Source organism: Vanellus vanellus, assembly GCF_965231255.1.
Source record: "Vanellus vanellus genome assembly, chromosome: 1".
Classification (NCBI taxonomy): Eukaryota; Metazoa; Chordata; class Aves; order Charadriiformes; family Charadriidae; genus Vanellus; species Vanellus vanellus.
This window is the reverse complement of record NC_138905.1, coordinates 38832987-38851195: the sequence shown is the minus strand read 5'-3', so window position 1 is coordinate 38851195 and position 18209 is coordinate 38832987. Positions and strand designations below refer to the sequence as shown.

Genomic DNA, 18209 nt, shown 5'->3' with positions numbered 1-18209 from the left:
GGTGCACTCTTCAGACAAAGGACGGTTTAGACGTTTTAAGAAAATTATTGTAGGAAGCTGCAGCATGGGGTGAACATTACTCCCCCACTTTGGTAAATTTTGTTAGAGCATATGTTATTCCCTATGCAATGAAATATTTAACGGTATGTCTTGCAACCCGTGGGGATTTTTAAGCAGAGATTTTTTTAATGGGATAAAACCTCCGAAGAAGGATTACTGACAAGAGTAAAACTGAAATGAGTTCAGACAAATTAGAAACATTTTAACAGAAAATGGCTTTTTTAAAAACTCTGTCAGTAGAAGATTGATACAAAAGCTCTTTAAAGATCCATAAACCTGTGAACATGTCCTGTCACACATGAGCTTTTTAAGTCAAACAGTTTCTGTAAGGGACAAAAGTCCCATTTAATATGCTTTGTTTTTAGCCTTCTTTATGATAAAACATTACCCCCCCGCAACACATTTTTAGAATTTAAAATTGTAAATATATTTTATGAACACATCACACAAATTCTCTCCTCTCCCCTCTCCCCCCAAGCAATAAAATACTGCCAGTTGCTTTATATGCTCACCAGCAGCTGCTTAGGTTTATTCCGGTATTCCAGTTGTTATTGGTAATTATTGTTATTGGTGAATATAAAGATACTGGATTTGTACATCTGTAGAGTCTCCATATCTAAGCAATCACCTTACAGAGTTGTTTCTGGTCAATTTAAACTGTTTAACTGTATCCCTGTTGCTGTTTCCAATACATGAACAAGCTCACCTGCCCTGCACACACAAGTAGCTCCGATTTCTATTTCAGCACTGCCAGAAAAGGTCAGAATGACATTCAATGCTGAATCATGTAAAAAAAAAAAAAGTTCATGAGTCACTTAAATATGTATTTTTATTTGTAACAAATAAGTATTAAACTGTAAAGTATTTTTGTACAAATTTAATACTTTAATAGCATGATATTTATCGTCTATGTTATGTTTTTTGAAATTCAAACTGTTGCAAATATTTGTATGGAAAAACTGTATAAATTGAAATAAACGGTGATTTAAAGACATTAAAAATGAGGTAGCGTTTTCCTACTTTATATTGTTTCCACAGTCTTAGCAAAAAAATACCATGTTTAAACTTGCGGTATTTTTTTTTTTCTATGGCAGGAGAAAAGTGCTGAAAGCAAGCAGGCTGGCAAGCTGTCCAAATTTTAGTAGTTTGTCTGAAGTTTGACTAAACATTCAGCTTATTAATCTCAAAAATTACAATGCAGCAAGACATGCAGTACACAAAGGTTGAAAGTGGAATGTTATTTGAACTCTTTTCTTACCAAGTTGATTATCAGCATATAACTATTCGGTAGAGCAGCAATGGCAAGCTTTACATCTCTTCCGGGTACAAAGCGGGAAAAGTTTTCTACATCACTGATTGCAACTTTCTTGTTCTATTTATAACAAGATTAAATCCATAACCCATCAAAGCTTCATGCCCATAATTCTGCCACATTGGAAAAATCTGAGGCCCCCTTTGTAAACTTCTTGGTTTTTTGACTCAAGAGCAAACTGCAATTTTGGCACATCAATAAAGCTTCTCATCAATGCTGTAGCATAAGGAGATGGATAAATCTTGGTATGCATAGCTCGAATCTTTACATCAAGAAATCCCCATGTATTTTTTAAGGGAACGCATGGATCCTGTAAGACCTGTAAATTCATTCTTCACTAAAACAAAAGAACAATGTAATTTTTTATGACCAACACACTGAGAAGTCTCCTACTAAAAACAGATCACTGAAAATATAAAAGGCTCACTTTAAAACAAGCTGTTCTTCATAGAACATGCAAATACAGGAAAGCCTTTGAAAATCATCTGCGTACCCGGCTTCTCTGTTCCAAAAATCTTGAATGAAACAGGTTCAAGAAAGGTTCGTGAAGGGGAGAGTTAATTGTTTGTTAGCTTTTGAAAAGCTTCCTAGGAGTTGGCTGTCCCAAAGTTAGATTCTTAAGTTTGGAAGACCCAAGAGGGGAATCTTCTACTGTTGTCTGTCAAAACAAAACAAAAGCATTACCAAAATTTGAACCAGAACTAAAATACAGTAACCTCTTCAATAAAAGCTTTTTCCCCCATGACAGAGCTCAGAAATTAGATATAATGAAAAAATATCCATTAAGCATGTTTGACTGTATAAAAACGTATCTACTTCAACGATAAAATTATATGTAAATGTTTCACAGCAGTTCATCTCCTAAAACTTGACTTCTGCGCACAAAGAATAAGGTAACAGACCAATAGGCCAACAGACCACTGCAACTAGTAACAAGATGTATATATTTCCTACTACTGATGTAACTTATTTTTCCCTATTAGTCATATATTACTTTGGGAAAACAGCTGCCAAACTTGACTGCTTCACCAATTACTGCTCATCTTGAAAATTATTTAATAAGTAATAATAAAACAATCGTAAGAGCATCCAGGCCACTTGTGGTGGTGAAAGAGAGTGTGGAAGGTTGTTTTATGTTTTCTCAGTAAGGAGATACTTACAGAGGGTATTTTTGTAGCGTCCTCAGAATGCTCTGCAAGACTCTGTTGTCTTTTAGATGGACTTTGCTGCAAATTGCCTGTCTGTTCTTCACTGAAAACCGCTGACCTTTCCTGTTTAATCAAGCCAGTTAGAGGCTCAGGTGGGTCAGGAGCACCTTGAGTTACTGAAACAGACGGAGACTCGACCTCTTGACTCTGCCAGCTCTTCGTCAGGGGAGAGGAAGTTTGTTTGGGACAGTTGCTTGTTTCTGCGATTGCCTCTCTCAAAAATCTCTGTAAGCGAGTTTTTCTGGGCACATTCTTGTTAGTGACTGCTCTCCTGAGGTGCATCTCTTCAGCGATAACATAGACACGGCAGCGGCCTCTTGTCACAGCTGTGTACACGTGCTGCCAGTGCTGACGGCCAGGATTGCCAACCACATAGACAACAGTTTTTTCCTCAGAACCCTGAAACGTTTAAGAACGCCTTAATAAATTAAGATCTCCAGTAAGTAGTTATAAAAAAAAAAAAAAAAAAAGACAGCTTACAAGAACAAGGAAGTTGGAGACAACCAGGGACACTCTCAAGAGTATCTTCTATCCTGCACAAGAATTTTAGTTTCAAGAGAGCTTCTAACTCTTTCATGTGAAAATACAGTGCATTGGCAAAATAAATCCACAAGCAATTTTTATTTTTTTATTTTTTTTTTTTTTTTACCTGAAACGTGTGAATAGTTCTGGCCCAGGCGTGTTTTATATGACATAGCTTCTTCAGTGCCTTATACCGCACGGTGAAAGTGGAGCCGTACGTGCTGCTGATGGTCAATAAGCGCTGTTTATCAATTTCTACATCCTAAAGGAATAGAACAAGAACACTCAACAGCAAGCTCCTATCAGCAGTTTGATCAATGTTTATACATCTGTGTGTGTCCATATTATAGCTTTCCCTGAAATTACGATAGCTGCAGTGTCAACTGAGTGAAATAGTTTCGGAAGACGCTAAGCCCAAAAGATGGCTATCTTTCACTGACCACCTTCAAGGAAAATAGTTTCACTGTACAGGACTCACCCCAACTCCTTCCACTTAGTAAGAAAAATGCAGAGAAAGGCAGTTTTAACCCCCATAAAACTTAGATTATTGTAGGGTACAGTGACATACAGCAGAGAAGCCTTTTAACAATTTGTTGCCGCACAAGGAGAAGAGCCTACTCTCCCCAACTAACCCTGCAGGGTCCCCCTTTCCCATGCACAAATACTGACACTTTCACTGGACCCTCAGCTGAGTGAACTCAACTCCCTGAACCCAGCAGAAAAATACAGGGGGTTTTGTTGCTGTATTTTTTGGTCAGCTTAGTTTTCTGCCAGGGGAGAGCTCAAACTGTAACGCTAGCTTTATTCTTTACTTAAAATTATGTTTCTACCTATATCCAAAACATTATGCATTTCAATTACAATACATTTGAGTATTTACACCGGACAGACCAACTGAAACGCATTTTACAAAAACTACCAGAGATGTTTTTTTCTTTAATTCTCTATTCTGAGTCTGCCTCTTCCTTGCCTTTCACATGATAGTTTAGCAGAAGAACTAGGTATATATTATGGACTAAAATTTTTAAGTATGCACTGTTTTGTTCTGGGGATTCAACAAGAACTGAATCAGCTACCACTGGGTTTTTCTGTGCAAGTTCTTGCAGCAAGGACTTACCTCTGTTATGAAAAATATATCTCCATTGCATAGTCGTTTGTCCCCGTCAGCAGTCTCCGTAGTGAGGGAGGTTTGGCCACTTTTGCATTCATGGCAATTAGGATTCTCTCTGATACCACGGTCTGGCAAGAGATCCTTGAGATATGTATTCCGCATGCAGGAAATCTTGTCATCAATTTGAAATAAAAGTCGGTTTCTGTGGTCTCTAGGTTAGAGAAAGAAAAAGGGAGAAATGTCTTTACAAAGTACACGTTTACCATCTCTCAGTATTTCTTCTCTTTGCCCTCTCTATACTTGGGCCAGATTAAAAGTCTTAATAATGTTAAAAACAGTTAGGACAACTCACATTTAAAAGGTGTTTCTGGAACTTTTGTAAAAAGTTTTGGTAAAAAACAATAATACGGAATGGCACGAAAATCCTGCTTTCAAAAATATTTCAGAATCTATTTAGAAATCATACAGTGGCAAAAAAAAATTATTAACCTTAAGGTTTTTTCCAAGTTGCTTTTATGTCAATTTTAAATATTCAGCAGTAACTCAAAATCTTGGCATTCACATAATGACAATTTAAATGAAAGGCAAATGCTTATTTTGTGTTACCTCTGTTCACAGTCCACGATGAGATTAAAGAATCCATCAAAGAAAGGTTACTGTATAAATGATTTCTAACATAAATAATCAGATCTAGACAAAATACTAAGTTTTTAAATTTTATCTTGGGTTGTTGGCCTGGCTGTAATACTTTCAAAAACAAAGTGAGATTGTTCACAGGAAAAACTGCAAAACACTGGCTTACCTGGTTACGTGATTCGAATAGTGTTGGCAACAAACTTCATTTATTAGATCGCAATCTTGCCTAAATCATACAAAACAAGAACATGAAAAAAAACATTATGTACTTAACGAATACAAAGCATACAACAATTACATGCGATGTCATATTAGCATTTAATTAAAAAAGAAAATGGAAAAATCCTGTCTTAGCTATGATGACCTTCCACCAACAATTAAAAGTAATCACCGATTCAGAGTTTAGAGGATACAGCAGTAAAGCAACAGTTTTGTCCAAATAACATAGCAAGTGAGGCAAGGTTGTTTATCGCATACCTAGACTTGATTTTCAGAGAAAGAACAAAACTAAAGAAAAATTAAAGCCTGGATATATTATTTCCTGTCTGTGGATGTATTAAAAATAGACAGAAAAATTATTTGCTTCTTGAAGACCTGGAATTTTAACTTTTAAATGCAGATAGAAGAATCTCACATGGAAATCGTTAATAACAGTATTGTTGCTGAACACAGACTGAAGAAAAAGAATTGATTTCAGAGTTACTCAGCATTCACAACAAACAGGTGAACTAGCTAAAATTTATAAAATGCTTATTTGCACACTAGTAACTTGTAAGTCGTGGGTGTTTTTTAATTGCTGAGAAAAGATTCTTCACAAATAAAAGTGGAAGAGGTTTTCCTTAAGTACCCTTTTGAGCAGAAGTGCAAGTTTATGGGCTACTGGTACTACTGGACATTACATTTATCCCTTCACTGTTCCTGTGAAGCCACCCATACCATTCACACTCCTGTGACACTTCACATCATTGGTGATTACTAAACTTTATGATCTGTCTTGAAAGCGTTAGAGCCCTACACACCCCGCTTCTTAAATGATCAGTACTGTGCTTCCAAATATCCAAGCTGTAGGCACCTGCCACTGCCCAGCAGGAGCACTAGTGCACATCAGATTATATGACTAAATCTGGCCCTCATCCCATGATCAAAATGCAAGGATCTTCTGTCATTTGGTCCATGTCCACCCGTGTCAGAAGCATACAAAGACAGTAGGTTAGGTATTCCATCATGCACCCTGGAATTCACCTCTGCCATGATGTTTGAATATGGACGTTACATTGTATTTAGCGGGTTCCTCTTGCAGTCAAGCCCTCACCTTTTGTTTCTGAAGAACACTGCACTGTTATCAAACACCAGAGCACAGGCTCTCAGAGAATCTACTACAAAAACTGACTGCTTATGTCCATCCTTTGTTTCTTTACCAGAAATAGTACAGATGAACATGATCACAAAGGCAGAAATCATGGCGCAAAATAACATTAAGCTTACAGAAAAAACAAGCAACTCTCGGTGGAGAGACCGGGGGCAACAAGAAGGCATAGGAAAAGTCACCTGGCCTGTTTTCTCTCTAGCAATTTTATGGCATTGCCACTAGTCCCTCCAACTCAACACATTCAGCTATTTTTAGATTGTGGCTGCTAGCAAGGATTTTTTCAACGTCTGCCTACATGCTCCATTACCTTCTGAAAGCAATGAACTGCGATTGTTTGGCATCCTGCAATCCCGGTCCTTTTTTAAGTAAAGTCCTTATGGCGGTTTGCAAATCTGATTTAGAAGACATAAAAGGTAAGGCATAAAAATATGCAGAACAAACAATTTAAGAAAGAAAAACATAATTCGATATGAAATTGCCTTTCTTGCTTCAATGACATTTCAACTTGTTTGAAACAAAACCCCTAAAATAAAAAACCCCAAAATATACATCCCCCCCAAAAAAGCCCCACACCACAAAACACCCACACATATACTCCCCCCCAAAAAGTATCATGCAGTTTTCCCACTGTTAAAATCTGAGACACGAGTGATGTGTAAGGAGAGAAATTCTTATCTCTCTTTTACAAGAGATGCATAGAGCATATTTCACGCAAATTAAGTTTTTGATACAGCACATTAAAGAGGTATGGAGAGAACATTTTTAAGCCACAGACCTATACATTCAGATTTCACAGAAGGCATCCATTTTTAGTATTCTGTTTGCTCAGTAAGTTACTATAGTAAGATAAGGTGATAATATTCACACTATTTTTTTCCCACATCCCCCTTGAAGCTTTTTGGTGCTTTTTTTTGGTGCCACTCAATCCACTTATCCAATAAAGGTCAGAGAAACCTAAAACAGTGGCCTAACCCTGACACCAAAACATTTTGAAAGAAATTCTGGTGTCCCCTCTGCTTTCATTTTCCTAACTTGATTCTAGAGTTGTTAGAGCACACTCCTGTCCCAACACACCACCCTGTTACAGTTGCTGTTTACTCAAACGGTTCATCTCTGAAAAATTCAATCTTTTAAGGTTTGACAGCTCCAGCTACAACATAAAATGATGATCCCATTTGATTACATCGGCAGAAGCTGTATCACCTCCATTACAAAATCTGACTGGTGAGCTGGAGGTCTACAGCATATCCTTTACAGTGATGGTCTTGCTGTGTGCACTTACAGAAGGCAAAAGGTAAACTAAGAATCTAGCATTTAAATTTATACCACAAACAAAACCAGACGAAAATCTTCCCAAAATGTTAGCTCCAGCCAAATAGTCTATGCTTTATCAAAATAAAATCAAGATCACAAACGGACTGGACACACGTACTGTCACAACCCCCGCCAGGAGGCAAAGCAATAAGAATGAATTTCTTCTCTGGGCTTGGCATTGTCATTTCCTCATTCCAATCAGAGACTTTCAGCACCTCATCAAATTCAGGAAGCTGCCGGTGAGAAATTCTTGACCAGAGCAGTGAAAGGAAAACAGAAAAGAAAAATTATTTCCAGTTAAAGGATTCCAGTGTATCGTCTGCATCAGCCTGAAGTTCACTATTTATAAATTTTTGGTCATCTACACTACATACGCCAAAAACTCTTCTGAGCATAACTTAATTCCACATTTAAAAATTAGTAATTTATTCTCTAAACCATTCAGCACTGCAGCAGATACTTAGTATTACCCATACAGTTGTTGCCATGGAAGCAGACTGGAGTAGTACAAAAGTGTTACACTCCCAAAAAAAGAGTGAGCATTTGTAAACTATTTTGTCTGGATATCTTGCAAATGTTCAGAATATTCTCAAATTCCAACCAACATCAAAAGGTCTTGGACACACAGATCTAGATTTTGTTGTTTGAGGTTTAAAAAATAAATAATTCACTGACAGTAAACAGGATTATTTCCAGACCAAGAGTAACACAAATGCTGGAAACATTTAGAGATTCTAGATATTAATATAGAAAAAAAATATAAAGAAACTATGATTTAATGGCCCTTGACATCTAAACTCTCAATGTAATTCAGCCTGTTTTAGCTGTTGTCACACTTACCAGCAAGGTCTTTAAAACCTCCTTGTTAGAGAAGCAATTGTAAGTCATTTCAGAAGACAAAATGATTTGTGCATGCACAAGTCATTTGAAAACAACAGAGAGTATTTGATAGCGAAATATATCCCATAAAATTCAAGAGCATTCCAGCACACACATTTTTTCATCCAATACATATACTCCTGGAAAAATTTGGGGGGCGGTTGTTGTTGGTTTGGGGGTTGGTTTGTTTTTAAAACCAGTGTTACTGACTTTGAATAAGAAACCGTAACAGAAGCAGTACTATAGAGTCAAATCTGGGTGCACTACTATTTTGCAGGTAAAGGACCAGGCCTACTACAAGAATGCTTCTTACATACAAAATGGAATCCTACCTTGATGCATTATCTACAATTAGTTGCGATTCAGCTCTGTGATTAGTTCGCAGTTCCACAGAAAAGCCTCTTGATTTTAGACCCTCAAAGATATCAGCTAACATGTTTCCTGGCTCTATGCTTGGTAGCTGTCTAGTATCACCTAAACAGAATGCAAATTGGTATTTGTGAGAAGCAGTAACAGAATATCTGTTAAAAACTGTCTTAAAAAAAAAAAACACTAGAATTAATAAATACTCAACTCTCTACACAGTAACATGCTTCCTCAATACAATTCGCATGAAATGACTGTCAACAATTTAAGAAACTTTTTTGGGGGGAAACAGATTGTAGTATAGTCTAAATTTTTCATATTCCTCACTCTAATACTTCACTAGCAGCTACAAATCACTGTATGATGAACACCAACAGTGATCACATCTTATTCAAACACAATGCCATAAATGTCATGCCAAAAAGCAAACCTTTGAGAAAGCAGAAAATTTTGATTTTACACTTTGTTTTCTTTGCTGAATTAAAAGAAGATGACCCTAACATTAAAACAACATGAAACATCCCTTCTAACATTTGAATAATATGCTAACACTAGTTTCTTTAAGGAAATCAGAAAAGTTTTCCAGCTGCAAGATGTAATAAGCTACTACACAGAAGTCATAAAACTTTCAGAATCAGACAAAACACTGCTAAACAGAGAACAGAGATACCGATACTTTCATACTGAAAGTTGAGATGGAAAACTCTTGAAGAGCCCAGTCCATCTCATCTGACCTTATGAATAAGCAGAAATATCCAAGTACAGAACAATGTAACATTCAGGGGCTTTTATGAGACTCAGTGAGACCAGTGGCAGTTTTGATACTTACACTGTGTATTATGCATTATTAAATATACTCTTTTTTTGTTTCACTTACCTAGAATAATAAGTTTGGCAAGCTGAGCATGCTCACACAAGAGTCTTAAAACTAAACTAAGAACGCGTACAGACACCAAACTTCCTTCATCCACAATCAGAACTGTCACAGTAGAAAACTTCCACGGCTGTACTTGCTCACTCTGCCTCCACGATTTAAAACTATAGATGATCTACAAACAAATTGAAATAAATCAAGCTTAGTAAAGCTTAATAAAGCAAGTCTTATAAAGGTATTCAGAGTGCGGTATCTTCTAATGTATTTAGAGCTATTGTCTGAAATTCTGAACTTAAACCTGTAAAGACTCAGAAGACTCAACTGTTCAGTCTCATTTTCCTCCTTGGTGAATACATTTCTAGCTGAGATTATCAACACTTACTTACATAAAAGCACAGAAATGCATCCTTTTTCTTTTATTTTTTGCAGGGACCCTAAAGGATATAAGGTCAGCCATTAGGTTGCTCAGTAACAGAACACCTCCTACTACAGCTTGATGACATTAATAAATCCCCAACATTGCATGGAGAAGGGGAACAGGCAACTATCCAGTCCCCAAAGATAAAACATGCCCACAGTACTTTTTATGTTATTATACTTTTGATTTATACAGGTTATTCCACAACTGCAACGTCCTCTTGGCACCTTTCACTACCTAGGACAACAGAGACTTGACCTAAGTTTATTAACAAAGAATTTGCTTTCTACTTTTTTCTAAAAAAATTTGCACAATATTTAACAGCAATTAAGAAAATATTATGAATGAAATTTATCTCATTATTAAACGCCAGGCTACTATTCTTTTCATGCATGGGCAGGTATCAGTATGATTGCTAGGCAACAGGACACTAGAAAACAGCTCTGACATCTAGAAAGTATTTCCACTCTAAATTAAAAAAAAAAAAAAAGAGAAGCTAAAAAGACCAGATGCCCTAGAAAGGCACAAGTTTGAGATGTGTGTAAGTAGGAAAAAAAAAAAGTTACAACAAATAATTTATTTCAAATGATTGATTTATCATTCCCCAAAACATAACAGTGAATTTAAAATGCTGACAAGCTATACCCAAGCATTAACAGCTACACATTTTATTAGGAAAGTTCAATAACAACTTTTTTTTTTTTTAAACAAGAACCTACAGTGCCAAAAGGTCTTTCAGAACACAATTTAAAAAAAAAAAAGAATCCTTACCTGATGCAGTGTATATGCAGGAAGCTTAGTTTTTTCACTCAAAAGGCTTGCTGCCCTCCCTGTAGGTGCAGTAAATAGTACATTCAAAACTTTCTTTGTGTACATATTCTCTGACTCCCAATTATGATCAAAGGTACTCCACTCCTCAGATGCATCCAGGTCTTCTTCAAAGTCCTTAGAAGCAGCTTCCACTTCTTTTTCCATCTGCTTTAAGTGACGAAAAAGGCAGCTAACTATTGTACTCTTCCCACAGCCTCCTTTTCCACTTATGATTGTGACAGGGTTAGAACAAATCTTTTCCACAGCAATCACCTGATCTAAGTCTACCTCTGCTTTACTTTGGGTACATAACATAGATCCCACTTCCTTTTCAAGAAAGTGATTTTCACAGCTGTGATTGTCCAGACTATTTTCCTTCAGATGTTCCATTTCACGAGACTGGGTAACATTCATTTTGTTATCTACCATTTCTCTTGATGTCTCAGAAATGTTAAGTATCTTTCTCACATCAACATCCAGTTGCCACGAATGGTTTGACAGAAGGCCACCTATATACATTGCAATATCTTTTTCAGATTTGTAAAGATGAGGCAGAAACACTAGTTTTTTCTCCCTAATCACTATGTTCTGATCTTTCAAAAATTCAAGAGATTGCCAAGCATGCTCAATGGACATATCTTTAGATACAAAACGAGCTAATTCATCTTGATCTTCGTAAGTGTGTCCCATTTCTCTACACTTTTTCTTGAGTTGATCATACAGAATTAATGCATTCTTCTGCAAGTCAGGAATCTTCCAGAGGAGATGTTCACACTGACAGAAGGCGGCCCACGTTGCCTCACAGTAAGAAAGGTTCAGTTCCCTATAGGTAATCTTCTCCCCAAAACGAATAAAAGCAAACATATATTTACTTCATATGTTAGCCTCTTGCTGAACAACATTCCTCCTAGTAAACACAAATTGCAATTCAGAAGGTGGAAGTCTACAGAAGTTTATGTATTTTTCATAAGGTACAAAGTTATAATGCTTTTCAAGCTATAGGAAAGCAAGATACTTAAAAGTAAGATGGAATGATAATTCCTCTCAGTCACCCTTCTGTATAAAATGGAAAGTTTAAAAATCAAAAACCCGGCACAGAAATTTGGCATTAGGGAGAACTTGTGCACACCTGATTAGCACAATTTCAAGTAAAGGCACAAAAAAAAAAAAGGTAGAAACAGAGCACAGGAAAGGCATTAGCCAGAATACTGTACCCAATTCTGAGCATGCTACTTCAAGAAATACACAACCTTTACAGAGACTACTGCACAATAGTGAAAGACTGAGATGTGCAAAAAAGATGAACTACTGAAGGAAAGAAAAATGAATTGGACTTGCTGAGCCTTAAGAGAAAAAGCTCAAGAGAGTCTTCAAGCAACAAAAAAACTGCAGTGAGAATGCAGATCCTTGGTACAAGAAACAAGAGAGCAGCAAGTCTACATTGCATCAAGGAATAGTCAAACTGGACATCAGGAAAAGCTTTTTAAAGGAAAGGATGTGAAATACTGGAATATATTGGCTAGACTGCTGAATCTCTGAAACTGGAGGTCCTAAAGACAAGTCAGAATATCTGTCTGTAAAAGCACTGGGGGCTGACGCAGAGGAACTAACTAATCACATTTCTGAACTATTAAGCTATAGCTCACAACTGAGGCAGAGAGGTGCTAAGGTGAGGTGCAGCAGCAAATTCACACAGCAAGCGCAGCAGAGGAAAACGGGAAGGTAAGCAGCAACTGCCAAGTCCCATTCTAAAGCAGGAGAACCATTAGACCAGATGACCTCTTACAGAGTAACTTATCTACCTTACTATGAAAGCATAGATACGGTTCTATGTATTCTATGTATTTGCCGGCATAAAACCGAACAGGACAATTGAGGGTTTTAAATTAGCTTTCTTATTTTTGGCCTAATTACCTCAAGTATTTACTTTTCCGTTCCCCATAGAAAAGACTGAAATGGTTGTAACAAAACCACTGTTAAAATCTTCTGAGCTTAATTTATTGTAGACCAAAAAAAAAACCTTTGCTAAAACTGAGTCCAGTACATCATCCATTTCCAAATGAAGTAAGCTTACCTCCTACAAATGCCCAGTTAATACACTGAACATAACTGAAACAGCACTGTATTCTAATGAAGCTCAAACGTAGCAAATACCACATTTTTCACCCTGCTTAACATTACTTACCCTACTGAATCCAAGTTTCCATGGCTCATTCTTTAATATCTCATCCAATTTTGTTAGCATCTTGTCTTGAAAATGTACTTCCTCATCATCCATACCATTGTTTTCTTCAGTCTTTCTTTGCCAACACACCATATCCAACAGACAGCAAAAATGGCGTGGCAGAAGAATCGGCAAGAATTCCAGTATCATCGGAAAAGTCAGAGCTACCAATACTGCCTTTCCTGCGACTGTATGCACCATAAACCAAGAAAGTTTTAAGCAGTATACAAAGATATTTGTAAAGGCAATTTAAGCTGACTCTAGCTTTTATCCTTCTGCCTCCCCTACACCCAAACCACCCCAAATTTCCTTCAGTTTCTTATTCTTTGTAATCCTTTTCAAATTCTTTTAAAGTCTGTTTTCCCCGAACTGCCTTAGGAAAAAAAATAATGTAAACAGATGACGTAAAACCAGCAACAAAACGTACTCATTTGGAAAATATGTATTATACACTTGGTTTAAACTGCATACTCAATAGCATTTTGTAGAAAGTCAGTTCAGACCTCACCACACCTGGCTCTTACCTAAAGATAATTGTCATACAGATGTACAGAAGAATGTTTAAAATCCAAAATAAGAAAAGAGGCTTCTAAATTTGTAGTATCAGATCAGTAGAGGAACTTGAGAGAGCCAGTGGAGAGCACCAGTTTCCTAATGACCCCAAAATTAAGCTATCACTTTCCCCATTTGGATCAGTCTTGGGATCTGCAAAAGGGGGATAATGAAACTGATTTGCTCTATAGCCTACTTTAAAAAACAAATTTCAGAAGAAAGTGAAACAAATTTCAGAAGTGAAACTTTTAGAAAGTTTATCTCTTGGCCAAAAACAAAAAAAAAACAACACGCAGGTTTTTACTTAAGTCTTAAGGAAACTTCACCTCAGTTAAATACTTTTTCTGATCACTGTCTTACCTACGGAAAGGCAAAGATAAAAACTTTTCATTTTAAAGCAAGTACTTAATTTACATGTGGAGAATCAACGCACACTATTTCCACAGATAAATATCACGAAGGCTTGAAGAATAAACTGCTCGAGCCCATAACGATTAATGACAACCAGAAACAAATGACAACAGTAATAGCAGCAACATGACATACGGGGGCGGGGAGGGGGAAGGGGAGGAGGTGTTTCTATTGCCCCATGACAGAGAAAGAAGAAAGCTTAATTTGTAGCAAAGTAATTTAAGTTAGATATCAGGAAAAATCTACTAACTACAAGAACAGTGAACAGGATACCTAAACACACTGTGCAATCTTCACCCCTGAAGATTCATGAACACACCGGACAAGCTTCAATCAAAAGTGATCCATATATCCCACTAAAACTCACACAGTGAACTAGATCTGAGTTTCTAACACTATTGATTCCCATCTCTTTATGGTCATGAAAGGATTTAAAGTCCATAAACAGGAGTTAAGAACTTTTCTACCATTGCGAAAACAGGGTAAAAAGCCTGAAAGTCCATAGGACTCTGAAAATTTTCCTCTCTTTACACATGTGATTTGGAGTAAAGTCAGCTCAAGTCTAGCAGAAGCTTTGAACTCTCCTGTTAGACACAATTTGACCTCCGAAACAGTCACCTCCATCTTTTGACCTGACACTGCCCAGCAAACCAGGTACTGGAAGACTTCGTTTGCTTGCATATAACAGTAGAGAGACCCAATCTCTCCGTACAGATTTACGCACAGCTCCGGCTGAATTTAAAAGACCTTCTCCAATTCAGAGTACCGAGTCCCACAGCACTGACACCTAAGTGGTTCCACACAGCACCAACCCAGGACTGCCTTTGTCCACATCAGGAACATGGTATAATGTAAATGGATCATCAGAGCAAAACAAGAGAGCTAGTGGTGAAGACACATCTCAGACATCTTGACCTTCTGTATTTCAGTGTTTTGCTTCAGACTAGCTACAGTCTGGCCCCACAAACTGAATGTCCATTAGGGGTTTGATGGACTACCTTAGGTGTGCAACTGGAACACATCTTTTGGGTGTCATCCAGCAGGAATACACTCAATAGCCCTCATTGTGTTGCAGTCCCCGAGACAAGAGGGATGCTTGCTTCAAAAGCACACTCCTGATCCAATATCTAACACTCACATAGTCACACCAACATAGTCCACCACAGGATCCTCAGCAGTCCTGAACTACCTCCATGTGGGGACAATCCGGTGTTTCCACACTGCTCCCCAGCCATACCAATCTGCTGATGGCAGGATTCAAATATACTCAGATAGCCTATTTAGTGCAGCTGATTTGGACTACGCTGAGTTCATTTACTGTTTCCCTGCACTATGAAGAAGTGTCTAAACTACTTCTGAACACGTGTTTGTTCCAAAAAGCCGTACCACCATGCTTAAGCAGTGCTGAACCCATTTTTTAACAAGCCTTGTTATAGCTGAATAAACTACAGGAAGCCAGCACCAGTGCCTCTGCATCCCTAGCACAGACAATTCCACTTAATAAGCCTACAGAATTCAGGAAAGTCCTTATGTGTTTCTAACTGTATGCCTCTCTGTAATTGGTCAGCTGCCCTCAAACTTAAGAAAAAAAAAAAAAAAAGAAGAATCTTTGCATGTTCAACATTCATTTGAATATGCACTTCATATGAAGACATGTTAGCTTGAACAGGGCATCTGAAACAGAACTCATTAGCTTATAAATCAAAATAGCACAGAATATACCTACATGATTTTGAAACATAGTAGAAGATGTCATAATCCTTGGTATCTCTTTGTTTCTTCCCTGTCTGTAAGTGTGAAACTTGGAACTGTTCTAGTTTTTCTTCAAGATTTCTAAAACTCAGCACAGACTCCACAGGAAGCCAAGTAAAAAACTTTTCCTTAAAATCCTCGGGAACAGCACATTCCTTAAGAAAAAGTGAAAAGACTTGTCGGTTGTTTTCTTCTATATCAGTCCGCAGAAAATATGATGGATATCCTTGCACAAAGTACTTCAACCCCATTTTCTTAGCTTTAACATTAACTCTCCACCAAGGGTCAACTAATGGAAAACGTCCAACTACTTCATACTCCTTTTTGGAGGAGTCTTCTTGTATAAGAACTGAATCATTAAAAAGAAAAATAAAACCATTGTTAATCAATAGTCATAAAGATTAAAGGTTTGGTTTGATTAGAAGAACTTTGTTTGTTAAAAGCTTATTTTTGTCTTCTGCATAAGTTTCAGTAGTAAAAGTAAAGCAGGGGTTTATTTCATAAACTTCCTGATGTCCATCTTTCCAGTAGTTAAAAACGAAAGCAAAACCAACCTCAGAAACAAGCACTAAAACTGCTTCTTTCAGTGTCAGAACTACAAAATTAAACTTGCGTATGAATATTTATTAAGCAAATGAAACACACTGACATATGGTTTAGTATTACACAATTTGTGCCAATCAAGTTTGCAATCCAATTTTAAACAGTTTTGCCACAAAGTATTGCATCATGGTGCCTACATCCTCTTCAGGTACATTTGGATACCAACTGAAACCACCAACATTATAACCAATTAATATAATAAACTCCTAACATTTTGTATGACCTGGTTTGCCTCCTCTTTCATCCCCATTCCCTCACAAAAATTAATACACCATTCCTTGATCCACGACTGGGGACTAAATGCTACGACCAGAATGTTTAGCAGGACCTTCTTCTCACCAAACCAGAGTACCAGCATCTCTTTGGTCTACAAGAACCTGCCTATTTATTTTCCCCTTGTTACCTAGCTCAATTTAGCCATTTTAAAAACAATTTTCGGATAAAACATTCTTGCTAGGCAGAAGTTGCTCCAATGTCACCTGCTTTTTTAAGTACTAAAGTGAAAGTAGGGGATCGTTAGTGTCGAGTATGAAGGCTCTTCTATGTCATAAAAGAAAAAAAAAAAAGATAATTGTGGTTTTTTTGTGTAAAGTTAACCTGAATGGAAAAAACTGTTTTTTCTTACTGTTGCGTACATGGCCATACAAAAGGGCAAATCACACAACACTTCTACTACCTGTGCGAGACTTATCACCTGCTTCGGACCATTTTCCCTCTCTACTTCTTATGAATTCAGTAATCAGAGAAGGAGCGAGTTTCCCATTTGATTTACAACACTCCGCATTAGCGGACAAGAGCCTCCCGACCCCGGCGAGGCGGCTGTCCGGTACGAGGCCAAACACCCGCTCCACGGCACAGCCGCCTCTCCACAGCCGCCCCCGGGCCGGACCCTCCGCGGACTCCGGGTGCAGCTCACCCGTTTCAAACACGGCGCCCCCGCCCGAGCCCAAACCCCCCTCCGAGGTAGGCCGCGGGCAGGGGGGGACACCGGCGCCCGCCCGCCCGCCCGGCCCCGCTCCGCTCCCGCCGCCCCTCACCGGCTCGGCGCGGGGGTAGCGCGGCCGCCAGCTCCGGCCCTGAAGCCTCCAGGAGCGCGGCCTCCTCCAAGTGTGGGTCCTCCTCGGCCTCCTCCTCGGTCTCCTCCTCCGAGCCGGCCGCCGCCCGCCGCGGAGGCAGCAGCACCCCCCACAGCTCCACCACCGCTCCCGGCTGCCGGCCGGACACCGCCATGACCCGGCCGGACACCGCCATGACGCTGCCGCACGGCGCCCTCCCGCGGGATCCCTCCGCCCGCTTCGCCGCGCCCGGCCTTCCCACAGCCCCGCGCCCGGCGCGGAAGGAGACGTCGAGCGGGATGGGGCGACGGCAGAGCGGTTGGTCAGGGGCGGCGGGTGTTATGTGGTGTCGCCCGCTGGGCTCCGGGTGGCTGTCGGTGGTGGCCGCGGCCCACCTGTCCCCCCCCGCGGTGGCAGCGCCGCCTCCGGAGGTGAGGGCCCTACCGGTGGCTGGAGACTGGCGGATGAGGTGAAGTGAGGCAGTGGGTAACGCAACCAAAACTGGCGCCGGTGCAGCGGCGGGCAGAGAATGGGTCACTGCGGGGTCACCGCTCGGGGGTGGAAAAAATACGCGCTGTACATGGGCAGGGCTGAGCCCCACCATCGTTTCTACCCGTACATTGGTACCCCGCTGCAGAAACAGTGCAGTTTTTAACAAATCGGGTGATAATTGTATGTCTTTTCGTGATCCCAGTCACAAAACCACCAAACCATAAAACCAGATTTGCGATAT

At 39.0% G+C, this 18209-nt stretch overlaps 1 protein-coding gene across 1 annotated transcript; it reads right to left on the bottom strand.

The window, feature by feature from the left end:
- Positions 1 to 871: 871 nt before the first annotated feature.
- On the bottom strand, positions 872 to 17651 carry HELB (DNA helicase B; the record flags this gene model as incomplete). Its single annotated transcript, XM_082482229.1, has 13 exons — positions 872 to 2030; positions 2533 to 2979; positions 3230 to 3364; positions 4220 to 4424; positions 5016 to 5075; positions 6526 to 6610; positions 7651 to 7781; positions 8744 to 8885; positions 9655 to 9826; positions 10841 to 11713; positions 13065 to 13291; positions 15793 to 16167; positions 17459 to 17651. 13 exons carry the CDS (start codon positions 17649 to 17651, stop codon positions 1941 to 1943), a joined length of 3135 nt encoding a protein of 1044 aa, XP_082338355.1. The 3' UTR covers positions 872 to 1940.
- Positions 17652 to 18209: the final 558 nt, after the last annotated feature.